Here is a 22,478-nt window from a genome sequence, read left to right on the forward strand (position 1 = left end):
GGCTGGATTGGTTTTTCACTTCAAACTCTTGGACCCTAAAATACCCAAACACACTAGTCAAATCTTGGTGATGGAAACTTCAGATCACTGGCCATGTGTAGTCGAGATTGACACAAAAATTCCAAGGACCAGGATTCAAGATTTGAAAATCATTGGCTCTATCATGATGATTTTGCCTCGGTGGCCGTGCAAGGTGGACTTCACCACAAGAGCACCAAGACCCTGCCAACGCCCTAATTGCAATATTCAAAATTTGAGAAAAACCATCAAGTCCTGGAGTGTTAATCTTCCAAAGCTCTCACTGCTAATTGAGAAAATCAAGTTGGTCCTTCACTTCCTGGAAGCTATTGAGGAAATTAGAGACTTATCTTTACCATAATGGAATTTCACAGGCATCATCATGGATAAGTTAATTGATACACTAAAGTTTCAGAGAACCTACTGGAAACAAAGAGGAAAGATCAGATGGGTTAGATAAGGGGATGCTGGGACAAAAATTTTCCACGCCCATGCTACAATCAGGAATAGGAAGAACCAGATCTCATCCATCAAGAACAATAATGGCACATATCTTCAAAACCATGATGATAAAGCAGCTTTACTCTGGAATCTTTTAAGGAAAGACTGGGGGTCACTGATTATAGTAGAATGCTATTTAATTTAGATGGCCTCATACAATCAGATGAAGACCTAAGCTCACTGGAAGAGGACTTCTCAAGGCAAGAAATTGATGAGCAGACTGCCAAACAACAAGTCACCTGGACCAGATGGATTTATGAGTTTTTGAAAGCTTGCTGGCCACTTATTGTTGAGGACTTTTATAAGCTGTTCAGTATTTTCCATAACAGTGAAGTGTGTCTTAGAAGCATCAACAGTTCCTACATCACTCTAATCCCAAAAAAGATGGACCTTAGACTGTCTTTGACTATAGACCAATTTCATTGCTAAATAGCTCTCTCAAACTATTGACGAAAGTTCTAGCAAATAGACTGTCGGGAGTCATTAAGAGATTGGTTCATCAAAATCAATATGGGTTTATCAAATCAAGAACAATACGGGACTGTCTGGCTTGGGCACAAGAATACATACATTTATGTCATAAAGCCAAAAAAGAATTGATAATCCTAAAGCTAGACTTTGAAAAGGCCTTTGATAAGTAGAGCATGAAGCAATAATTGATATCTTGAAGGCAAAAGGTTTTGGCCCTATGTGGGTCAAGTGGATTAGAACCACTTTGGATTTGGGCACTTCTTCTGTCTTGCTCAATGGGGTCCCTGGGAAAGTCATTCACTATAGAAGAGGAGTGAGGCAAGGAGACTCTCAGTCACCTTTACTCTTTGTACTTGCCGCTGACTTGCTACAGTCCATCTTGAACAAAGCCAAGGACTTGAGCCTGATAAAATTACCAATACCTCTCAACTGCTCTAGTGATTTTTCGATTGTACAATATGCTGACGACACCCTGATAATTATGGAAGCCTGTAGCAGGAAATTATGGACACTAAAGGCCCTTTTGCAGAGCTTTGGGACTTCACTGGATTGAAAGTTAACTATGCCAAGTCAATGACTGTGCCAATTAACACAGAAGAGTCTAAGTTGAGGCTTTTGGCCAGCACCTTCAACTGTGAAGTTAGAAAACTACTCTTTACCTATCTGGGATTGCCCCTGAGCCTAACAAAGCCAAAAGTAATTGACTTTACACCAATAGTCAATAGATGTGAAAGGAGATTGGCTGCAACTTCTGCTTTTCTCAGCCAAGCAGGAAGGTTGGAAATCACTAATTCAGTCTTGTCTGCTCTCCCTACTTTCTGCATGAGTACTTTCTTACTTCAGCAATCAGTGATTGAACAAATAGACAAATTCAGGAAAATCTGTCTTTGGAGAGGATCAGATGTTAATAAAAAACAGAGATCGAAAATAGCTGGGGCCATGGTATGTAGATCAAAGAGGAAGGGGGATTAGGAGTCATCAACATCAAGACATAGAATGAAGCTCTCCTACTAAAGCACCTATACAAATTCTTTAACAAGGAAGACTTGCCTTGGGTGGCCCTAATCTGGGAATCATACTACAGTTTTAGTGGCCTACCTGAAATATAAAAAAAGGGTTCGTTCTGGTGGAGGGATATATTGAAATTGCTACCCAAGTTCAAGGGGTTGGCTCAAGTTAAAATAAACAGTGGAACCTCTTGTTTACTGTGGGATGATCTATGGGGAGGTGACGTCCTAGCTAACAAATTCCTAGAGCTACTTTCTTTTGCAAGAAAAAGACAGATCACCTTCAGTCATGGACACACTCAGATTCCTCTACATAGTCTTTTCTTACTCCCACTATCAGCCCAGGCACATTCACAGTTGCTGCTACTGCATGACGAGCTGGATGAAATCACATTGAATGAAGAACCAGACATCTGGTCATATATTTGGAACTCTGAAACTTTTTCAGTAAGCAAGGCATACAAGCATCTGAGTGGCTTTTGTCACCCACATCCTGCTTTTAAATGGACTTGGAAAAGCTCGTGTCAGAAAAAACACAAAGTGTTTTTCTAGCTAGTCTTGAAGGATAGATTCAGCACCCGGGAACTTCTAAGAAGGAAGAACATGAATTTGGAAGATTACAACTACGTGCTTTGCAGCAACTCAGTAGATGAAACTCTGATGCACCTCCTTTTACACTGCCCCTTTGCAACTCAGTGCTGGGCGTGGATAAACGTCCAAGTGGATCATGATCAGGAAGCTTTTCAAGTTTTACAGAGTTTCAGGATGCAGCTTTCAGTCCCTTTTTCATGGAGATCATAATTTTAATATGTTGGGTGATATGGAAAGCTAGAAATGACCTAATCTTCAGGCAGATAAACCCTTTTCTAGCAAACTCCAAAGAAGATTTCAGAAGGGAAGTAGGGCTCCTTAAGTATAGAGCAAAGCATAGTATTTTAGTTAGTTTAGAGCAATGGATTGTAAATCTCTTGTAGCCCGGTTCCTTTTCCTTCAGTGGAGCCTATTCTTTTTCTCGTTCTTTGTTTCCTAAGTACGTCTAGACTTTCCTCCTCCCCTTTAGTTTTTGGTTTTTCCTTCCTCTTTTTTAGCTGTTTTTGTACTTGTTCTCGTTGAGTTGCTTTTTTAATAGATCTCAGTAGGCCTTGCCCCTCCTGCTTACTCAAAAAAAAAAAGAGCCAAAATGGCTTGCTCAAGCAGGCAATTTTTCCGTTACCTGCATCAGCACAACTAGATGAGGTTACACAAAGTCCGCTCGGAACCATGCAGGCCCGTGGTTTTGAGAGCCACATTCTTATTGACGTGACCACTACAGAAATTGGTAGTTGTCATGCGCCCTAAACCCTAAACTCTAGTTAGGGAATAGGGAATATGACTACCCTTATGTCTTCTCAATTCTATCTATACACTAAAAAATACAAACCGTTAGCCTCTGCACTGCTTATCACCACATGTATATTCATCTAAGCCGTATCCACGTGTCATTGTAGGTGTGACAAAAATTTATAACCCATGCAAAGCACGGGCATATATTTGCTAGTGTCCAACTAATTATACACTATATGATAGTAAACAGTTTGATGTTTTATTTTTTTATCTGTACTAGGTAGCATGCCCGTGCGTTGCTACGGGATAACTAAACTTTTATATTAAAAACACACAAATCGCACGATAAGATATGCTAAATTTATAATCTTCATCAAAATGTTTGATCTTTGATATTATATCTGTTGAGCACCACCAAAACAAAACTATCAACGAAGCCACAGCTCAAGCTTCAAGGGGAAAGATCCATACAAATCAAATGATCAAGATGTTCAATACTGCAATATGCATATTCTAGGTGGTGCCTAGAAAATTATATATTCTCACGAAACACTATAATATATTTGATCTTAGCAACATGTTGTTTTGAGCCACATTTTAGATATATAAGCACCAATTTACATGAATGTATCAATCTTTAGCCGCAGCTCCACAAATGTTTACTTCCAGGGCTTGCCCCTTGGGTGACAACAGTGAGTGCCAGTGCATTGTAACGGGATGTTATATAAAATCCACTCAACTAAAGAAACTTATTGCAACACCATACACATGTGTATTGGTTCAAATAATAAAATGTACCATTGTTGGATTTTTTTTGACATCTTACTAACTGTATATGAGACAATGAACATTGTAATATTCTACCTAAACTGCTACATCACACCGAACATGGTCTGTCCAAGTCAAATGAGTATACAACAAAAAACAGTGTATGTGTTCTATGATGACTTGCAATTACAATTATAATGTAACCACTGATATTATTAAGAATCTTTTCTATAATTGGAGAGGAACTTCGTTCAGGATTAGCAGTGACACCTGTACATTGGAATAAGAAACATTTTTCTGATACTCGCATCCAGAAACTGTACCATCTTGTGCCTTTTTGCTTGACTGCAAGTAACATAAAAAATTCTTTAAACCTGGCTAAACTGTTCCAAACAAAACAAGTCAAAAATCATGTTGGAACTGATCAAAGTAAACTCATCGAATTTTTTCTGGATAGGCTGAGATGTGTAGACATTGACTGCCTGTGCTATGGGACACCACCAATATGGTTCTCATGAGCGTTTGGATAGGATGCCCCCCACCCCCAATCCACGGTGTAATATCAGTAACTGCTCGGCAGCTTCTCGTCATATATTGAGATCAGGGCCACTGCTTATTATGTTAGTACATGTCTCCATGGCATAAATATTCTTTTCCAGAAAATATTGAATAAGGACAAGATATCAGTAGAACTCAAGCCACACTTTGAGTCAGTATTTTCTTAAAAGATTGTTGACTCTGTATTTGGTTCATATGAGCTCTACATGGGTGAAGTCTTATTCCCGGTTACTTTTATTATATACTATGTATCATAACATTTTTCTAGTGCTCTCTAGTTTAAATATATGTAAAGGGTGATTTTAAGGTGAATTTATCTACAGTCCAATGCAACATACTAACATGGTATTCAAGAATTCAATTTTCTAAGCATGCAAGAATAAAATTTCCCTTAATGTTCGCGCCATCTCGTGGTTTGACATAATAGAACAGTATACTATAAAATGGCAAGCCTTAATTGAAGATAATGGAAATACCTCTCTCTATATATAGGCAACATCCCTGTTAAACAACCACCAAGCTAGTTTGTATGCAATCAAATGTGGCAGTTTTACTCCTTTGGCTTGCAAAAATGAAGATACATGATCACCAACAACAAACACAAACAGAGAGATATGCATATTTACACAAATGTGGTGTTGCAGATTTTACCTCGGCCAATCTTATGAATACAGGTAGATTGTAACATTATCATGGATAAGATTCAGGAGGCCAACAGAGCTAAAAAAGTAGAACAAGAAGCATACTTTTGGGCTGACAAATAATTAATTTCCACCTCACAACTTTGCCTGAACCTTGCTCGGATGCAGTCCTAGCTGGTGAATAAATTTGAATCTGACAATTGACAAGGATAAGATGACCAGTTTTGTGAAGAAAAAACTGAAACATTCCCATTGACTTAGATGCATAAATTACATACAAGAACAAAAAAGGGATAAATGTTAGGCCAAAAAATAGCTCTCCTTCAATCAGAGTATCAGACCCATAGCCACATCTGGTCTGCTATTGTGAGGCAGAGTTATCAATCCATGATTCCATCTGGTTAGATTTGATATGTTAGGTGATGGATTTCTAAAGTATTGTTTCGAACCTGCAGTCTGAATCCATGGAGTGGCACACCTTGATGTCACCAACGATGACCCTGGCGAGCTCGGTGGCCTTCCTCTCGGTGTAGTGGCCCTTCTTCACGATCCTGTTGAACAGCTCGCCGTCGGCGCAGAGCTCCATGACGAGATGCACGGCGATGGTGTCCTCGTCACGCAGCGGATGGAGACGACGTTGGGGTGGTGCCACGTGATACATTACTGGATCTCCCGGCGGCTCTAGGACCGCCGCCGCCTTCGCCTCTGCTGACGACATATCAGATTCGCGCAGAGGGAGACTAACTCCGCCACGAATGCTGCCGCTGCATAGAGAGCCAAACAACAAGTCCAAGCGACTACAAGCAAAATTTAATCACTTCTCTATTAGAAATTGCAAGGACACAAGAATACCTGGGAACCAGAGGGCTGTCCATGCGCGGCTCGCGGCCACCGGCGTCCGCGAGGGCTCGTGGCGGGAGACGCGGGCACCGGCGGGCGGGGCGCGGCCAACTGCGCCGCCACTCGGGCAGCGGGCAGGCGGGGCGCTCCGCGGGCACCGGCGGGCGGGGCGCGGCCACCGGCCTCGCTGCGGCCTCCCGCAGCTCGTTGCGGATGCGGATAACGGAGACAGGCAAGGCCGTGCCGATGCGGATGACGGAGGCAGACGAGGCGGTGCCGATGCGGATCACGGAGGCAGGCGACTCGATGCGGATCTCAACGGAGACAGGCGAGGCGGTGCCGATGCGGATGCCGATGCGGATCACGGCGGCAGGCGAGGCGGTGCCGATGCGGTTCACGGCGGCAGGCGAGGCACTGCGGATCACGGAGCCAGGCGAAGGGGATCGGGGGTCTTTGGTGTGTGCTCGCATTGGAAAGGGGAAGGGGATCGCGGGTCTGCTCACGGTGAAGATAGGAAAGGGAGGGTATCACGGAGGGATGGAGGTTTCCAAGTTTAGCCGGCGACGCGGACGCACGACGGGAATGGCAGAAGGACGAAACGAAAGCCGCACCAAAAAATTGTTCTTGTTTTAGTCTTTTTAGTTGTAGGAGATTGGTGTAAAAGAACAGACAAACCTCGACCATTCAGTCAATTCAGAAAGATAGGCACAATACATAAAGTTTCCACAGCTTCAAACACTTTAACGACCTGATGAATACGCCTGGGCGAGGCAGCCCTGGCGACGGGAGCTCCCCAGGCATCCGATTTTGGACGTCTGGGGTTGAGATATCTGCCTGGTGATGGAGCTGCCTGGGAGGACTCCATCCAAATAAGCCGACCGGTACCTGGTCGAGGCCACTGATCCAAATTCCAAACACACTCAGTTGCCTGCACAGGGATTGTGAGCCATGCCACAATAAACAAAAAATATTTTGAACACCATTTTGACAGCTTTTCAGTTCCAGAATCTAGAACGTGGGCCAGCCCACGCCCACAAAAGCGAGAATCATACATAAAACACACAGCACTTGATCGTGCACATCCATCGCCTATTACCTACCACCTGAACGCTGTTTCTCACAAAGTAACCAGATCTTAGGCCGTGGCTGGCCAGTCCTTCCTGATCTCGAAGCAGTAATTCATGTCCAGGTAGACATTCCCATCATCATCCACAAACTGTAAAATCAAACCCATTACATCACAGGGCTACAATTCCTAAGGTTTCTTACCAGGAAGGGTAGAGTACATATAACATTTTCTTTGAGCCGTTTCTTTACCTTGAGCTTTGCAGAATATGAACCCCTCGCAAAGATGCCACTTGGGGTCGTATCTTCCTCAGCCTCGTATATGTAGGGCTCCTGCCGAGGACTGAATGTCCCCAGCATCACCTTCTGCTTTTCGACTGCAATAGGCAACCCGAGATCAGCTATCTTAGGCCTAGGGAGAGCACCGAGCCACTTCAAGTGCAGCCAACGGCCAACGCATGCATCTTTCTTCTATGAGAATCATGACCATGATGCTACAGACAGCATATTAAAAAGATGTGAATCAATCCATATCATAAATAACCTAGTAGTCCTTCAGAAGCTCAACCCTACACCGCATTTGTGAAGTTCAAGGAAAAATCTTTGATGCAACAGAACAGCTGGGACACATTTTTTCTCAAACATGCAAGAGAGCTGCACACCATTATATTAATAGTAAGAAGAAAAAAGGGGAAGAGCCCATACAACACAAACCCACAAACCTGGGATACATGACCCCATGGTAAAGATAAGTACCAAGGAACATTTGTTCCAAGCAAAGGACTAGCAATTATGTTTACATAAAAAAAGATCAATCATGTATAATGCAAAATTCTGAGCCAAATAGTTAGTAGTTTCACGGCAAGTTTATATAATGAGCTATAGAATGTAAACCAGATGCAGATTAACATAAGGATCACATAAAACTAATCAAATTCATGCTGACATCCTTATTCTCATTAAGTGCAGCATCAGCACATAACCAACAAAAAAATCCTATGCATATGTTTGATTATAAAATCACCTCTTACTCCTGTCTTCCAGACGGTGTGTGTATATCTGAGACCAGACACAATGTTGTTGGAGACAGTGAAGGAGAAGCGGAAGCTGTAGGTGCTCCCATCCTTGAGTGCGAATGCGTACCCCTTGTCATCCAGCACTAGTGGGATAGCTAGAACCAGATCTGGTCGCTCTGGAGTTAGGATGGTCAAGTTTAGTATGGTCACTTCTGGTTCCGCAGTCTCTGCATACATAAACGGACTATCAGACAAGCATATGAAGCCTCTGTTTCACTTATTGCACTCTCCAGGCCATTTTTCAGTTAATATGTTTAGCTGCACCGAATCTCTAACATAATGTTATCTTGTCTATTAAGAAAAAAAATGTCAACTTTTTTGTGCTTCAACGTGCCCAAAAGTGAATGAAATAAATTGAGTGGCTCAATATAGTGAATAAAAATATCAAATGGTGCCATGGACATGTAGGGATGAAAACAGGATGGAAATCCCATCCCGACCAACACCGTTTACCGTATCTCCTACAACTAAAAAGAACAAAAGGAAGATAAATTTGTGGTGCGACATTTGTTTTGGTGTCACCGTTCCTCCTCCATGCGATACTGCGGCCTTGTAGTTTATTTCTCTGTTTGCCGTGTGTCTCCATATAGAAGGAATTATTTCTGCGTTTGTCATGTGTCTCCATATAGAAGGAAGCCGTCTCATATAGAAGGAAGCTAATCCACTGGCAAATAGAAAGAACAATCACCGGCAAATATTTGCACAATCACAAGGCCCGAGGCCACACAAGGTACCGACTTCTCCAGGACAAATTGCAAATTACTCCATACAGGTATCTAAAAGTCATTTAGAACAATAAATCTGTAAATGAAAGCATGGTGCCAAAACTAACCAAATTTTGCTAAGAGAAAACAAATAGAGTACCAAAGTAGGTTCATCCCAATAGTTAGGCAGTAGAGTATATGATACATACAGAGATGCCCATACCTCCTATACTCCTAAACATGCACAAAATATAATTGATTGCTTCTGTTCTGCCTCACCAAGATAAAAAAAATCATAAACTTTTAAGCTATTTCACAGAAATTGTACTTTCCCATAGGAATACTACAGAATCCCTAAATTCCAAATTGAGCTTGTGTGATAAGAACTGGGTATGGGATAAAATGAGCTCATATCCCACCAATCCATGACCAATGGGAGGGGTAGGTTATGGCTGAAAATAATCAACGGAGAGCCGCACCTAACTGCCATTGCCATCAATGGGAAGGAGGGTATCAAGAACGGGCTCGCCAGCGCCGCCATCCTCACCGGAGCTAAGGCCGCCCACAGCGCAGGAGCCCAAGCTGCCCACACCGCTGGCACTGCGGGAGCCCCAGCCAGCCTCACCGGCTCGTCGCCGGCAGACGCCATGGTCCCGCGTCACCTGCTACTCCCTCCCGCAGAGGCCATGGTCTAGCAGCAGCATATGCTCCCTCCCGCAAATGCCATGGAGTTGGGCTGCTACAACACAGGTTGCTCCCTCCATCCGAGCAAGTGGCTATAGCTGCGCTTGTGATTGTGAATGGATAAGCTCTCGGACAGTGCCCAAAAGCAAACGAAGAACATGTGCTACTGCTATATTTCTTTATTTTACTGCTGTATATGACGTGTGCCCCATTTTTAACCCAAACCTTGACCAAATAGCCAAACAAAGGACTGGGTTTCACGTCTTTATTTACCCATAACCTAGCTCATATCTATTTCTCTAACCCGATCACCATCCATATATATGTGTTAAGTAGCATATAAATACATTATAATTTGGGTTAGATTAAACCAGCTAAAAAATTATCGCTATTTTTGTTTGGCTATTCAATTCTGCAGAACAAATCTAAATGATTTCATTACTAATGCAGTAATGCTTAAAATACTAAACTGAGAGTATATAATATTTTTTAGAAATAAAGTAGAATGAAGACAATATAATTTTATATAGCTATATATTCTGAATTAATGACATCCATGTTTGATCTTCCTTAATCATTTCATTCTAAACTAATATATTTGTCTTTTAGGTCTTGGTGGATAGTACAGATGTAAAGGTTTTGAAGGAAAACAGAGGTCCTTTAGAAAATATTGTACAAACAGAAAATTCCAGTGAACCGATGATTCTGAATGGTTGCAAGAAATCATTCATATAGAAGTTACCCATGGAGTTCTACCATATAGAAGTTACCCATGGAGTTCTATCAGATGACAGACTTTAGCATTGATATGGCCCATGATGAAAAAACCTTATCAACTTCTCAGGTACATTTTTACGATGAGTATAACATACTTTTGTTTTAAGGTTTTGTGGGAGATTTTTCAAGACACATAGTATTACCCATATGACAGGCACTAATATTTACATATATACTGGGACCTATGTACAAGATGGTATGAAGATGTGGTGGAACTTATTTGTGGATTTATTGGCGCATAAAAGAAATAGATATCGGAGATTTCTTCCTGCTGATATTAAACATTATCTTAGTCACATCACGGAAAGGTATATAAAGTAGAGCTTATGAGCCTACGACTCTCCATGACTATGTTGATTTCACAAACTTTATTTTTTTGGATTAAATATCACTTTAACGTAGGTATTTAATTTTTATAATATTGTTATCTTATCGTGTGATCCATGTGTTTTAAGTATAAATTATTAGCTATCCCGTAGCAACGCATGGGCACGCTACCTAGTTTTCACTAAAATACGAAAACAGGGAAACAGCAGGATAATCTGGCGGTACCAAAAAAAAAGTGGGTTTTTTTCCGCCTGTATTCATGGTTCCCGTATTTGGACAGGAAATTCCCAGCAGGAATACTGCATTTATTTTTTCTTTTAAAGTTTACTAACAAAGATACCCGTGCGTTGCAAGGGAGGAAAAACATATCATAGAAATGTTACATATCTATTTACGTTTTACACCGTAATTTTAGATTTGATAATATCTATAGTTTAAATTGGGTTACAGCCTTTATCGAGGATTGCACTGGTACTTACGTACAATAATAAGTTTTGTTCATAATCAAAACTATATCAATAACTTAGCGATAGGAATATTTATTTATTAATGAAAGATAAGTATATTTATTGTTTGTTTTATACAGAAAGACAAAAAATGGATAAAAAACAAAAGGCATGGGTAAAAAAATTGACCGTATATCTTTTGCATGCATGCTCATACCATCCCCATGCATATGTGAGCATTTGATGACAATAAGGGGCCATGGTGTACATGTTTGTCAAGGAAATGGGGCATGGCAAAATCAGAACATCTTCCCATTTGTAGGCTAGGCCGATCCATGACATCGAGTCCATCTGTGTTATAGTGACGCCGACCCACGACAACAAGTCCATCTATGATATAGTAAACAAAAGGGGCAGAGGCGAGAGTCTTACTCCAAAAGATGAAAAAAGATACTGAAGAAAAATAAAATGAGTTGAAAAGGCCACAGAAACAAATAGAGTCGGTCAAAAAACATTCCATGGTTTAATATTCAGAGGCAAACTGAGTTGGACAAGAGAAGTCTTCTTAATTTCTATTTTATCCTTTTCTATTTGTTCATTAGTATTTGTATCAACTTACTCATGATCAGAGAGATCTATTGAGATTTGGATTAGGATTCCTAACTATCTAAGTTACCTATGATATCTTTGGAGAGTTTTTTGTTAGTATTTTTTCTTTTCTTTTTTTTTCTTGACTGGCGGCTTACATTTATTTAGACAAATACATCAGTACTGGTGTGAGATTTAGTGTTCTTGGATTTTTTTTCTTATATGCACACCCTATCCATTTTTCTATTTTCTTAATTAGCGTAGAGAAGTTTTTTTTCTTTTTTCTTCCGTTGCTTTATAGTATGTGATTGAGTTTCGTTTTTTTATTTTTTTCACAGTCTTCTTTTTCTGCATCCTATTGGTAGTCATGTTTGATTGGCTTTTAGTCCATCACTTTTTTTTCCTTTTTAATTTTCAATATAAATATTAAAAAAATATAGGAACCTAGAGTTCTAGTTCTTGACCTAATATTCTGTCACTTTTTCCTTTTCTAATTTCTAATATAAATATTTAAAAAATATAGGAATCTAGAGTTTTAGTTCCTGACCCAATATGTTTTGGAATCGAACTCCATATCACGCTAGCACGGACTATATATATAAGTCTCGATGGTAGAGACAAACCAAACAAATGGATGGACGAAAAAAATGTCTGAAATTTGACCTCTTTATTATTAGGTATAGATTTATGAAGCTGCCTGTGTGCTTTGGAAGTTCGAACCAATAGTGACGAGGCCCTGATTTTAATGCTTTTGTGCTTCCACCCAGGTCTGTTTATATAGCCATCTGTGTGCTTCTCTATTCTACACGGGCGCGAAGTGGGACTAAACTGAGGGCTCCTGCAGGCACCAGCTGCAGCCATGTGCATGCTGCTTGCTGCGGTGCTGCCTGCTTGTTGGGCTGTAATTGGCCACATGTTGCTAGCTAATCTGAGCCACAAGAGCACAGGCAAGCCACCAGAAGACTCCTGATGTGGTCATGGCAGTTGCAAAGTGCAGTCACATGGCTTCGCACAATTTTTTTCTTTTCTTTTTCTCTCCCTCTCTCTCAAAATGTTTGTGCTTTCTACTTAATTTAGGATGAGGCTAATCCAATAAGCTGAAATCTACCCTACTAATGCACCAACTTTTTCTTCGCTAAATCCACTAAAAAAAGACCTCCCCCGCTGTGATGCCACCCCTTCATACACCCCAGAAAATGTACCAAGAAAAACAACACCTTAAAAATGAACTGTTCAGATTGTTTCTATCTCTTCTCTCTCATTGCTCACTCAAATCGGACGGTCAGGATGCTGTGTATCATCCTCCTGCGCGCAAGCAGCCGCGACTCGGAACCCCTCGACGACAGTTTGATTCCTCCCCCGTTCCTTTTTCTGTCATTTTCAGTCTTCTGCTCAGCGTGCCTCCCAGGTCTTCCTCTCCCCCGACGCGTGCCGACTCCTCTTCCCCTCCTCTCTTGCATGCACCGGGGCGGTACAGCCGGCTAGCCATGGCGGCTAGGAGGTCGGGGCGGCACCTCCCCTCCCCAATCGTCGAGCCTACGGTGCCCTCCACCCCCATCACACGTGTATCTCTCTCTTCCTCTCACCTGAACCCTAGATCGAGGACAGGGACAACATTGGAGGCACACCCAGACTGGAGACGAGGCAGGAAGTGCGGCCAACGTCCATGGGTGCGGCAGGCGGAGCAGCCTCCAGCCAGGAGGCGCGGTCAGGCTCGTGGTCTCCAGGCCAGGGTTTGCAAGGCAGCTGCCACCGCCAGTCACGCGCACACGGCCATGCGGGTACCATGGCCAGCCAGGCGTGCGGATCCTCTGTGACTATTTGGGCGCACAAGCCGCACAGCTGGTGCACAGTCGCCAGCGGCCAGGCCTGCGGACAGGCACATGGCAACTGCCATCGGCCTGGAGTGTCCAATAGCATTGAGAGGTGAAGTTGGAGTATAGTATCTTCTGATTTCTTCGAAGGCCACGGTCGTGCGATGATCAGGGAACAACGAACGGTAAATTCAAATGCCATGAAAGGGGTAAGAAATGTGTTTTTAATTCTTACCTTCTTATTCCAATTTGGAACACCAAAAAATAAACAGTCAAGGCCATGGTCACCAGATGTTTCAATGAGGATGATCACCAACTTGCCTTCTGCACATGGGCCTCAGCTGAAGAGGAAACAAAGCCTCAGCCGCAAATCCCATCCGCCGCTGCCTTAGTCCATGGTCAGAGTAAGCCAGGCAGGTTTAACTCATTGAGAGCATCCATAATTCCATATAATAGGCCTGGGGATGGACCTGCATGACCTTGACCAAGGTATGCAGGCAGCAAGCAGTTTCTTTTTGGAATTATTTGAGCAAGCTATTTTACTTTTAAGTCCAATATTATCTATGACACGAAAGAGGTAGTAGAAAATAACACAGAAAGACTGTTATATGCACCAGTTGGAGAAGTTAATCACTGTGTTCTCTATGCTGATTGTAGAGAAACACCGCACACCCTAATCAGGGGGGGTGACCTTCATTATATAGCCTAATAGGCTAGGGTTACAGTGTACAAGGCCAATGGGCCGTACGCCCAATATGGGCTGTTACAATATATTCTAACACCCTCCCTCAGTCTAAGCGGGAGTGTCACGAACACAAAGACTGGACCTAAAGTCAGTGAACAACTGTACAGGTAACGCTTTGGTCATAATGTCCGCAAACTGATGGGATGATGGAACATGGAGCACCCGAACCTGTCCCAAAGCAACCTTCTCACGGACAAAGTGAATATCTATCTCAATATGCTTCGTGCGACGATGATGAACCGGATTGGCGGTCATGTAGACAGCACTGACATTGTCGCAGTAGACGATCGTCGCCGAAGAGATGGGTGCGTGGAGCTCCTGGAGTAACTGACGAAGCCAACAGGTCTCAGCCACAGCGTGCACAACAGCACGATACTTAGCCTCCGCACTCGAACGAGAAACCGTCGTTTGTCGTTTGGAGGACCAAGAGACCAAGTTGTCGCCGAGGAAGACACAGTAACCAGATGTGGAGCGCCGAGAGTCAGGACATCCAGCCCAATCGGCATCGGAGTAGGCAGTCAAGATGGTGATGCTGCCTGTGCCGATGTGAAGCCCAGTGGAGAGGGTGCCCTTGACATACCGCAGGACACGCTTGAGCATCGCAAGATGAGGCTCGCACGGGTCGTGCATGAAGAGGCACACCTGCTGAACTGCATAAGCGAGATCCGAACGAGTCAGCGTGAGATACTGTAGCGCACCGGCGAGGCTGCGGTACTGAGTGGCATCCGCCACCGGTGCGCCGGCTGTAGCAGAGAGCTTGGCATGAGTGTCAACAGGAGTCGCGGTGGAATGACACTCAGCCATGCCGGCGCGCTGGAGCAGATCCACAGCATACTGGCGCTGTGACAGGAACAGAGATCCCAAGGAAGTGATGGAGATCCCCGAGATCTGTCATGGCGAACTCGGAGTGAAGAAGCTCGGTGATGCGGCGAAGGAGCGGAGTCGACGAGGCTGTCAGAATGATGTCGACGTAGAGCAGCAAGTAGGCGATGTCGGCACCCGCTTTGTAAACAAAGAGGGACGTGTCGGAGGTCGAAGCAGTGAAGCCGGACCGCTGAATGAAGCCGGAGAACAGCTGGTGCCACGCCCTGGGCGCCTGCTTGAGTCCGTACAAGGACTTTTGCAGGAGACAGACGTGGTCGGGGGCCGCCGGGTCGACAAAGTCGGGCGGCTGCTGGCAGTAGACGGTCTCGTGCAGATGGCCGTGAAGAAAAGCGTTCTTCACATCCAGCTGATGTATCGGCCAGGAGCGAGAGGCGGCGATGCTGAGGACGGTCCGGATGGTGGCCGGTTTGACAACCGGGCTGAACGTCTCGTCGTAGTCGATGTCGTACCGCTGCGAGAAGCCACGAACAACCCATCGGGCTTTATGACGAGCCAGAGAGACATCAGCATTGTATTTGTGCTTGAAGACCCACTTGCCGGTGATGACGTTGGCACGAGGCGGTCGAGGAACAAGACGCCAGGTGCCATTGTCCACAAGCGCCTTGTATTCTTCGGTCATCGCCGCACGCCAATTGGCATCGGCGAGCGCGGCACGAGTGTTGCCTGGCAGCGGAGAAGCCAGGCTGGACGAAGCGGTGAAGTCGTACCGCTGCATAGGCGGCGGTAGGGAGCCTGTTCGGGAACGAGTCTCCCGCACAGGAGGCTCTGGAGCCTAGAGCGCCACGGCCAGCGGTGCTGGGGCTGGGGGCACCACCGGCTGCTGTAGGGCTGGCGGCGCCTCCGCCTGCGGCTGAGGGACCGGTGGCGGGCGCGGACGACGAGTGTAGTGGATGCCGAACCGCTGCCGATCAGCTGCAGCGTCGGGGGCGCCTGCTGTCGGAGAAGCCGAGGGGGCAGGCGTGTCCTGCCGGGGCGCCTGATGCAGTCTGTAGGCAGCACCATGCCACAAGATGGCAGGGTCCAGCCCAACGGGGTCGCCGGCATCGTCTGCGGCAGATGAGGCAGGCGCAACCGAAGTCCGCGAATGCCGGACGTCTGAGGTGGACGGGGCAGGCGCGGGAAGGATATCCTGTATCAAAAAATCAAGAGAATCCGGTTGGGGCTTGGAAGCCGCAAACGGAAAGTGAGTCTCATCAAAAACAACGTGGCGAGAGATGATGATCTTGCGAGTAGAAAGATCAAGACACCGGTAGCCCTTTTGTGAAGGAGGGTAACCGAGGAAGACACACGCTGCTGAGCGAGGAGAATTTATGGGGAGTCGTGGCACTAAGGTTCGGATAGCACAGGCAACCAAAAACGCGAAGGATGGAGTAGTCTGGCATTTTGCGGTAAAGGAGATGATAGGGAATATCATTATGTATGGAGGATGACGGCCGCCGGTTGATCAGAAACACAGCGGTGGAAAGGGCTTCAACCCAATAGGACGAAGGCATAGCGGCATGAAACAGAAGCGTTCGAACAGCATTGTTCAGGGTGCGAAGCATCCGCTCGGCTTTGCCGTTCTGGGCGGATGTGTAGGGGCACGAGGTGCGAAGCATGATGCCGCGGCTAGCTAGGAAGGTAGCGGTGGCATTGTTGAGAAACTCGGTGCCATTATCTGCCTGAAAACAGCGCACAGGAAAACTGAACTGTGTGTGAGCGTAAGCAACAAACTGGACAATATGTTCATGAACTTCTGATTTATGGCGAAGAGGAAACATCCAGCAATAATGTGTATAATCATCAACCATGACAAGATAAAATTTAAAGCCAGAAATACTCAAAACTGGAGAGGTCCAGACATCACAGTGAACAAGTTCAAAGGGAGCTGATGTACTAGAAACCGAACTAGCGAATGGCAGCCTAGCGTGCTTGCCAAGTTGACAGGCATGACAAGTGTGGCGAGCTGCTTTATTACACTGGATAGCTGATAGCTTATTGAGAGTTGTGACGACGGCAGGTGCAGGATGACCAAGGCGGGAGTGCCATAACTCCGGGAAGACGACGGCGACATGGCAACGAGGTGGCATGTGGTGTGGAATGGTGTAGAGATCCCCATAGCTATTGCACCGAAGGAGGACCGTCTTGGTCTGCAGATCCTTAACAGAAAAACCAGAGGCGTCAAACTCAATGGAACAGTTATTGTCGCGAGTAAGCTGTCGAACAGATAACAGATTACGAGTGAGTTGAGGTGCGACAAGAACATTATCAAGATGAAAAGGACGATCAGCTATTTGAATAACAGAGGTGCCACGACTATGAATAGGGACGGATTGACCGTTACCGACCGTAATGTACGATGGTGGCAACAGGAGACGGGAGAGTAAAATACCGTCATTGGAGGACATGTGAGATGTCGCTCCGCTGTCCATGACCCAAGGTGCAGTCCCGCCCTGGATCGCCATCTGGTTGAGGGCGGCAATCAGTCCGGCCGAGTCCCAGCTGCCCGGGGGCCCGTACGCTGGGGGACCGCCGGCATGGGAGAACTGCGGAGGCGCGAAGGCGGTGTGTGCCTGTGGAGGAGGCGCAGATGGTGCACCCCACTGCTGCGCAGGTGGCGCGCCCCACTGCTGCTGCTGGGGAGGCCACGGAGCAGCCCAAGGGCTGTAGCACACCCAGGGGCCGGCCTGCTGACGCCCGCCGAAATTGCCGCCTTGCTGCTGGTTGCGCCCACCGCCGTCGTTGCCACCTTGCTGCTGGTGGCGTCCACCGCCGCCACTGCTGCTGCCGCCGTTGCCACCGCCGTTGCCACCACGGCTGCCCTTGCCCTTGCCACCCTTGCCCTTGCCACCGCCCCCACGATTGGTGAACGCAGGAGGGGTGGACTGGCAGGACGGCGATGTGCAGGCAGAGGTGGTGGAGGCAACCAGAGCTGAGGCCGAGGCCGCCTTGCCCTCAGTGCCAAGGCGGATTTCCTTGACACGAAGCATGTTGGTGGCAGCTTTGAAGTCGGGAAGTGGCGACGTGTTGGAGATGATGTCAGCAGTATTGGCGAAGCGCGGGTTAAGGCCGCGCAGAAGGTTAAGCACCAGCTGAGCAGGAGAGATAGTGTGGCCGACCTCCCGGAGGGCATCGGCGGTGCGCTTCATCTGCTGGGCGTAGGCGTCGATGGAGAGGTCGCCCTGGAGCAGGTTGTGGAACTCCTGCTCAAGGACGACGGCGCGGGACTCCTTGTTCGCCTGGAACAAGGCCTCGATGGAGACCCACAGAGCGCGCGCATCCTGTTCGGGTTCCATAGCGAGGTCAAGGACGGCGTCGTCGACGGAGCCGTACATCCAGCCGCGGATGCAGGCGTCAGGCTGAGACCACAGGTTGTCAGCCGGGCGCGCGGCCGCTGTGCCGTCGATGTGGCCGAGCAGACCGTACTTGCCGCAGAGGGCGGTGAAGAAGGCCTTCCACTTAGAGTAGTTCGGGCGCTCGAGGCTGAGCGCGATGGGGACGTGCTGCTTGACGTTGACGGAGGCGTAGGCGGCGAAGAGGGGGGCGGAAACAGAGTCCCCCAGAGCACCAGACGACTGGGCTCCGGTTATGGAGGAGGAACTCGACGAGGACGACGTCATGGGCGCAGCTGGCGTAGAGAAGATTCGCGACGTAGTCCACAGAAGAGTCGCGGGAGGCCGTAGGACCGCGAGCCGCACGTGACGAAGAGGACGAACGGCGCGAGGGCGGACCTGGGCGCGCGTCCTGGAAAACGGCGGCGCGAAGGTGGTCGCGATCGAGCCGCGAACCGCGCGTGACGGCCTGGGCGCGGATCGCGATTGATCCGCGCGGTGACGGCCTGGACGCTGATCCGCGCGGAAGGCAGCGTCGCGAGATGGCCAGGAAGGCGGCGGCGCACGTGGCCTGGGAGTGCGCGCGGCCTGGAAGGAAGGCGGCGGCGCGTAGGGCGCGGCCGATGGTGCGGTGGCGCGCGGTCTCAGAGAGATCGCACGAGCGGAGGAGGAGAAGCAAAGCGGAAGTTTAGGATCGTAATTAGAGAGGATACCATGTAGAGAAACACCGCACACCCTAATCAGGGGGGTGACCTTCATTATATAGCCTAATAGGCTAGGGTTACAGTGTACAAGGCCAATGGGCCGTACGCCCAATATGGGCTGTTACAATATATTCTAACACTGATGAAAAGCTTCTAGCCTTCTACTATATGTGAGTTGTACATCTATAGAATATAGTGAGCTGTTTGGTTCTACTGACAGTAACACAAACGATTTATAGCTGCAGACCTTACTGGCGGAAATGCAAATGAACTAATTTTATTTATGTTTACATTAAAGTTGAACCAACAAAACACTATGTAGGTGTTACCGACTGCCAAATATTACAAAGGGTTTAGTGTTATAATGTTATTTTTCATCTGGTTAGCTTTTTTCATGCAGTATTTAATCAATATACACTATCATTATTCACTAACGATTGACATGAAGCCCCATTTCTTTTCAGGTGTTTCTTTGCTTTGCAATTCAGTTGCATCAACCCACTTCTTGCTGGACTCCGTGTTGGTGTGAAAAATCGGGTACTCGAGTGGAGCGCAGTGCTGCTTGAGGACACCGCTACAGCTGTTGATGAGTAGATCTGGGTCACCCCAGCAGACACTGCAACGACGCTTGAGGAGCAAATGATTTTTGTGATTTCTTCTGGATTATTATTTTGTTTTTTGTCTCTTATAATGCTCACTGCTTTCAACAAACATGCAGGACCATGAGCCACCTCTCGACAGCTAATTACTGATTAGAGTGATTATACATGGTCATGTACAGTTGCGTGAAACTTAACTATGGAAAAAAATAATGTCGTTTGGTTGTTTTCACGTGCATTCCTGAAATGAAGCCGTTGCGTTAGCATGGACACTATACTAGTTAATTAAAATTAAACAGTGAATATACTCTTATGAAGTTAAACATTTCGAGTCACGGATGTAGGATCATGTGTTTCCCGTTTTGATTTATCGGTTCCCGGCCGCTATCGACGTGTTCACAATCAATTTGTTTTGTTTCCAACGTCCCACATAATTGGTTTTGTTTCTCGACCAGCTTTCCTGTTTCTGTTTCCATTTTCATGTAAAAATACAAGATTGAAAGTGGTTAGAGACTTTTCCTGACCATTTCATCCCTACGGGCACACAATTTCTACTTTAAATGGCTTTTGTTTCTGAAATTTCAACACGTCTAGGAGCATTAATGAGGTACTAAAATTACCTCCAAGCTTGTTGGTATCAACATCTCCGAGGAGCTGCTCTTTCCACCTCCTTAGGCTGTCATCATCCTACAAATAAATCAAATTCAAAAGGCAAATGTGTAGTGAAACAACGTTAGTCGTTCAATAAATGGTGGCCTAACCTACATACTAAAGGCGTAAATAATCACATGGATACAATGCGATTGGGCATAATCGTTTCACCTTGTCGAGCTCAAGTTGGTCCTTGAGGGGAACCTGAGGGCCAAGCATCACTGTGTGCTTCCCATCATCATCATCATAGTCATCATCATCCAAACCATTGGTGTCTGTGTCATTGTTGCTGATGCTCACTGATGTTTCCTTATTCTCCTCCTTATCCATGCTGCCCGTTGTCCCAGTTTCTTTCCTATGATACAATCAAGATTCAAGAATGTAGATGACAATGACGAATAGAGCAAAAACATAGTCCCTCCTAACATTCTGAGCAAGCAGTATATGTCAAGCTAGCTTAATGTTGGCCATTGTGGATAAGAGGCAAAGTGTCAAAATCAAGGGCCACAAAAATAAATAAACAAACCAAATCTCGGACCTTCAATAGTCGACAAATCATGTCACATAGTAGTCATAGACACATGGGCAGAGCAACATGGGGGTGTACCCAGTGGCAGATCCAGAAACAGATCAGGGGGCTAAATAATAGAAGGCTAGAAATGGTACTAGCCATACACTAATAGATATAACCAGTGCCGGTCCTGAGGTTCCAGGGGCCTAGAGCGAACTAGAGCCTAAGGGTCCTTAATATAAACACCATCCTAACATAATGTTACATTCAAAAGATATATTTGTATCAAATAATTTGAACATAACACCTTTTTTAAAAAAACTTATAATCATTGTCAACACAGGTAGATCAATTAAATCTTCTTCTGGTTTTTTTTCCCATTATATGGTGCTTGTTTTTTTAGATGACATAGGTGCTGAAAATTTAAGAATTAGTAATTGAAAGCTACAATAGTACTAGATCAAGTAATTTACATATCCATTAAGAAATATCAATGGTCCTATTGCAACAACGAAGACACAATATTGATCATTAGTTTATAAATCTTTAATCATCATGGAAAAAATGGATAGGGCATAGGCTATGAGTTAGAGACATACCTTTTGTTATTGTCAGTTCAATCTAGTCGTCCACCAGCCTACCATAGTGAATATATAATCCTTTAAAGCTCAAACAATCAGATGATTTACAAAGAAATCTTAAAGGAAAGTGACGCACTTGGTCTGGGTTCAAATTGGATTTGGCAAATAGAAGTGGATCTCATTGTGACAGTAGGCTCACCGAGATGCGAGATGTGCTGCACCAGTGGCAGCCCGCAGCCAGCTGGGCGACCTGGCGCCTGGCGGCTTGGGCGCAGCCGCGCAGGGTGCCTGGTCGTGGCTGGCCACGGAGAAGGAGCTCAGCGACGGCCGTAGGGGAGGACGGGCGCCGGTCGCCGGACACGGTCACACGGACGGGGCGAGTGGGAAGGGCGCGGTGGCGACTCGCAGGGAGCGGCGGAGGCGAAGTCGGGATAGGGCGAAGAGAGGGGCTGTCTTTTGGGCTTTTGGGCCGTAGATGGGCTGTTGGTCTGGGTCTGAAGACATGCTCTCAAAAAGCTTTCATGGTGATTTCTCCAAATAAAGAAAAGTTTTCATGGTGTCATTTGGATCCTTTCATTTGCAACCTACTACTTGGTAGACTAGATTATTTTATTTAGATTTTAGAATTCTACGTATTTTAATGTTTAGATACAAGTCTATCTTAAAAGTCTATTTGTAACTGTTTTGCTCCAATTTTTTTAGTAGAGCAGCTCTATGGTGGAGTTTTTGAAGCATTTAATTCTATTTTGGTACACAACTGAGGTGTTTAGGACTGCTCCACAAACTCTGCTCCGCAAACTCCACCATAGAGCAGCTCCATAAAAAACTAGAGTTTGTGGAGTACCTCTTTAGGTGCTCTCACAACTCCACCTTTTTTCCTCGA

General features: G+C 45.7%; 3 protein-coding genes across 11 annotated transcripts; all 3 read right to left on the minus strand.

Annotated features, from left to right (window-relative positions):
- Positions 4,070-6,652, minus strand: LOC110430372. 7 transcript variants are annotated; one of them, XR_002447826.1, is made up of 5 exons: positions 6,140-6,652; positions 5,737-6,051; positions 5,298-5,480; positions 5,123-5,208; positions 4,070-4,433 (listed from the first exon to the last, which is right to left on the minus strand). XR_002447826.1 is itself a non-coding variant. In XM_021448015.1 (4 exons), the coding sequence occupies exons 1-3, from the start codon at positions 6,595-6,597 to the stop codon at positions 5,423-5,425; spliced, it is 831 nt and encodes a 276-aa protein (XP_021303690.1). In that variant the 5' UTR covers positions 6,598-6,652; the 3' UTR covers positions 4,070-4,433; positions 5,393-5,422. The 7 variants fall into 7 exon arrangements, 4 of the variants coding, with proteins under 4 accessions (XP_021303690.1, XP_021303689.1, XP_021303692.1 ...); XR_002447825.1 differs by having other exon boundaries at positions 4,070-5,208; XR_002447824.1 differs by having other exon boundaries at positions 5,123-5,480.
- LOC8066576 (rho GDP-dissociation inhibitor 1) lies at positions 6,788-22,084 on the minus strand. 3 transcript variants are annotated; one of them, XM_021448019.1, is made up of 7 exons: positions 21,795-22,084; positions 21,614-21,651; positions 20,675-20,858; positions 20,473-20,539; positions 8,217-8,435; positions 7,445-7,569; positions 6,788-7,343 (listed from the first exon to the last, which is right to left on the minus strand). In XM_021448019.1, the coding sequence occupies exons 3-7, from the start codon at positions 20,831-20,833 to the stop codon at positions 7,263-7,265; spliced, it is 651 nt and encodes a 216-aa protein (XP_021303694.1). In that variant the 5' UTR covers positions 20,834-20,858; positions 21,614-21,651; positions 21,795-22,084; the 3' UTR covers positions 6,788-7,262. The 3 variants fall into 3 exon arrangements, with proteins under 3 accessions (XP_021303694.1, XP_021303693.1, XP_021303695.1); XM_021448018.1 differs by having other exon boundaries at positions 21,614-21,673; positions 21,795-22,047; XM_021448020.1 differs by having other exon boundaries at positions 21,732-22,047.
- LOC110430371 lies at positions 14,263-20,451 on the minus strand. Its single transcript, XM_021448012.1, has 2 exons — positions 15,772-20,451; positions 14,263-15,689 (listed from the first exon to the last, which is right to left on the minus strand). Exon 1 carries the CDS (start codon positions 19,306-19,308, stop codon positions 16,477-16,479), a length of 2,832 nt encoding a protein of 943 aa, XP_021303687.1. The 5' UTR covers positions 19,309-20,451; the 3' UTR covers positions 14,263-15,689; positions 15,772-16,476.

The sequence above is a fragment of the Sorghum bicolor genome, chromosome 9 (genome assembly GCF_000003195.3).
Source record: "Sorghum bicolor cultivar BTx623 chromosome 9, Sorghum_bicolor_NCBIv3, whole genome shotgun sequence".
NCBI lineage: Eukaryota > Viridiplantae > Streptophyta > Magnoliopsida > Poales > Poaceae > Sorghum > Sorghum bicolor.

Coding starts and splice junctions, on each gene's coding strand:
- LOC110430372 (XM_021448015.1), bottom strand. CDS start 6,597: ATGCGAGCACACACCAAAGACCCCCGATCCCCTTCGCCTGGCTCCGTG. Junction 6,052..6,139: donor GACAGCCCTCTGGTTCCCAG/GTATTCTTGTGT, acceptor CTCTCTATGCAG/CGGCAGCATTCGTGGCGGAG. Junction 5,481..5,736: donor TCCATGGATTCAGACTGCAG/GTTCGAAACAAT, acceptor GTCAATTGTCAG/ATTCAAATTTATTCACCAGC.
- LOC110430371 (XM_021448012.1), bottom strand. CDS start 19,308: ATGAAGGTCACCCCCCTGATTAGGGTGTGCGGTGTTTCTCTACATGGT.
- LOC8066576 (XM_021448019.1), bottom strand. CDS start 20,833: ATGGATAAGGAGGAGAATAAGGAAACATCAGTGAGCATCAGCAACAAT. Junction 20,540..20,674: donor ACCAACTTGAGCTCGACAAG/GTGAAACGATTA, acceptor ATTTATTTGTAG/GATGATGACAGCCTAAGGAG. Junction 7,344..7,444: donor CATATTCTGCAAAGCTCAAG/GTAAAGAAACGG, acceptor TTGATTTTACAG/TTTGTGGATGATGATGGGAA.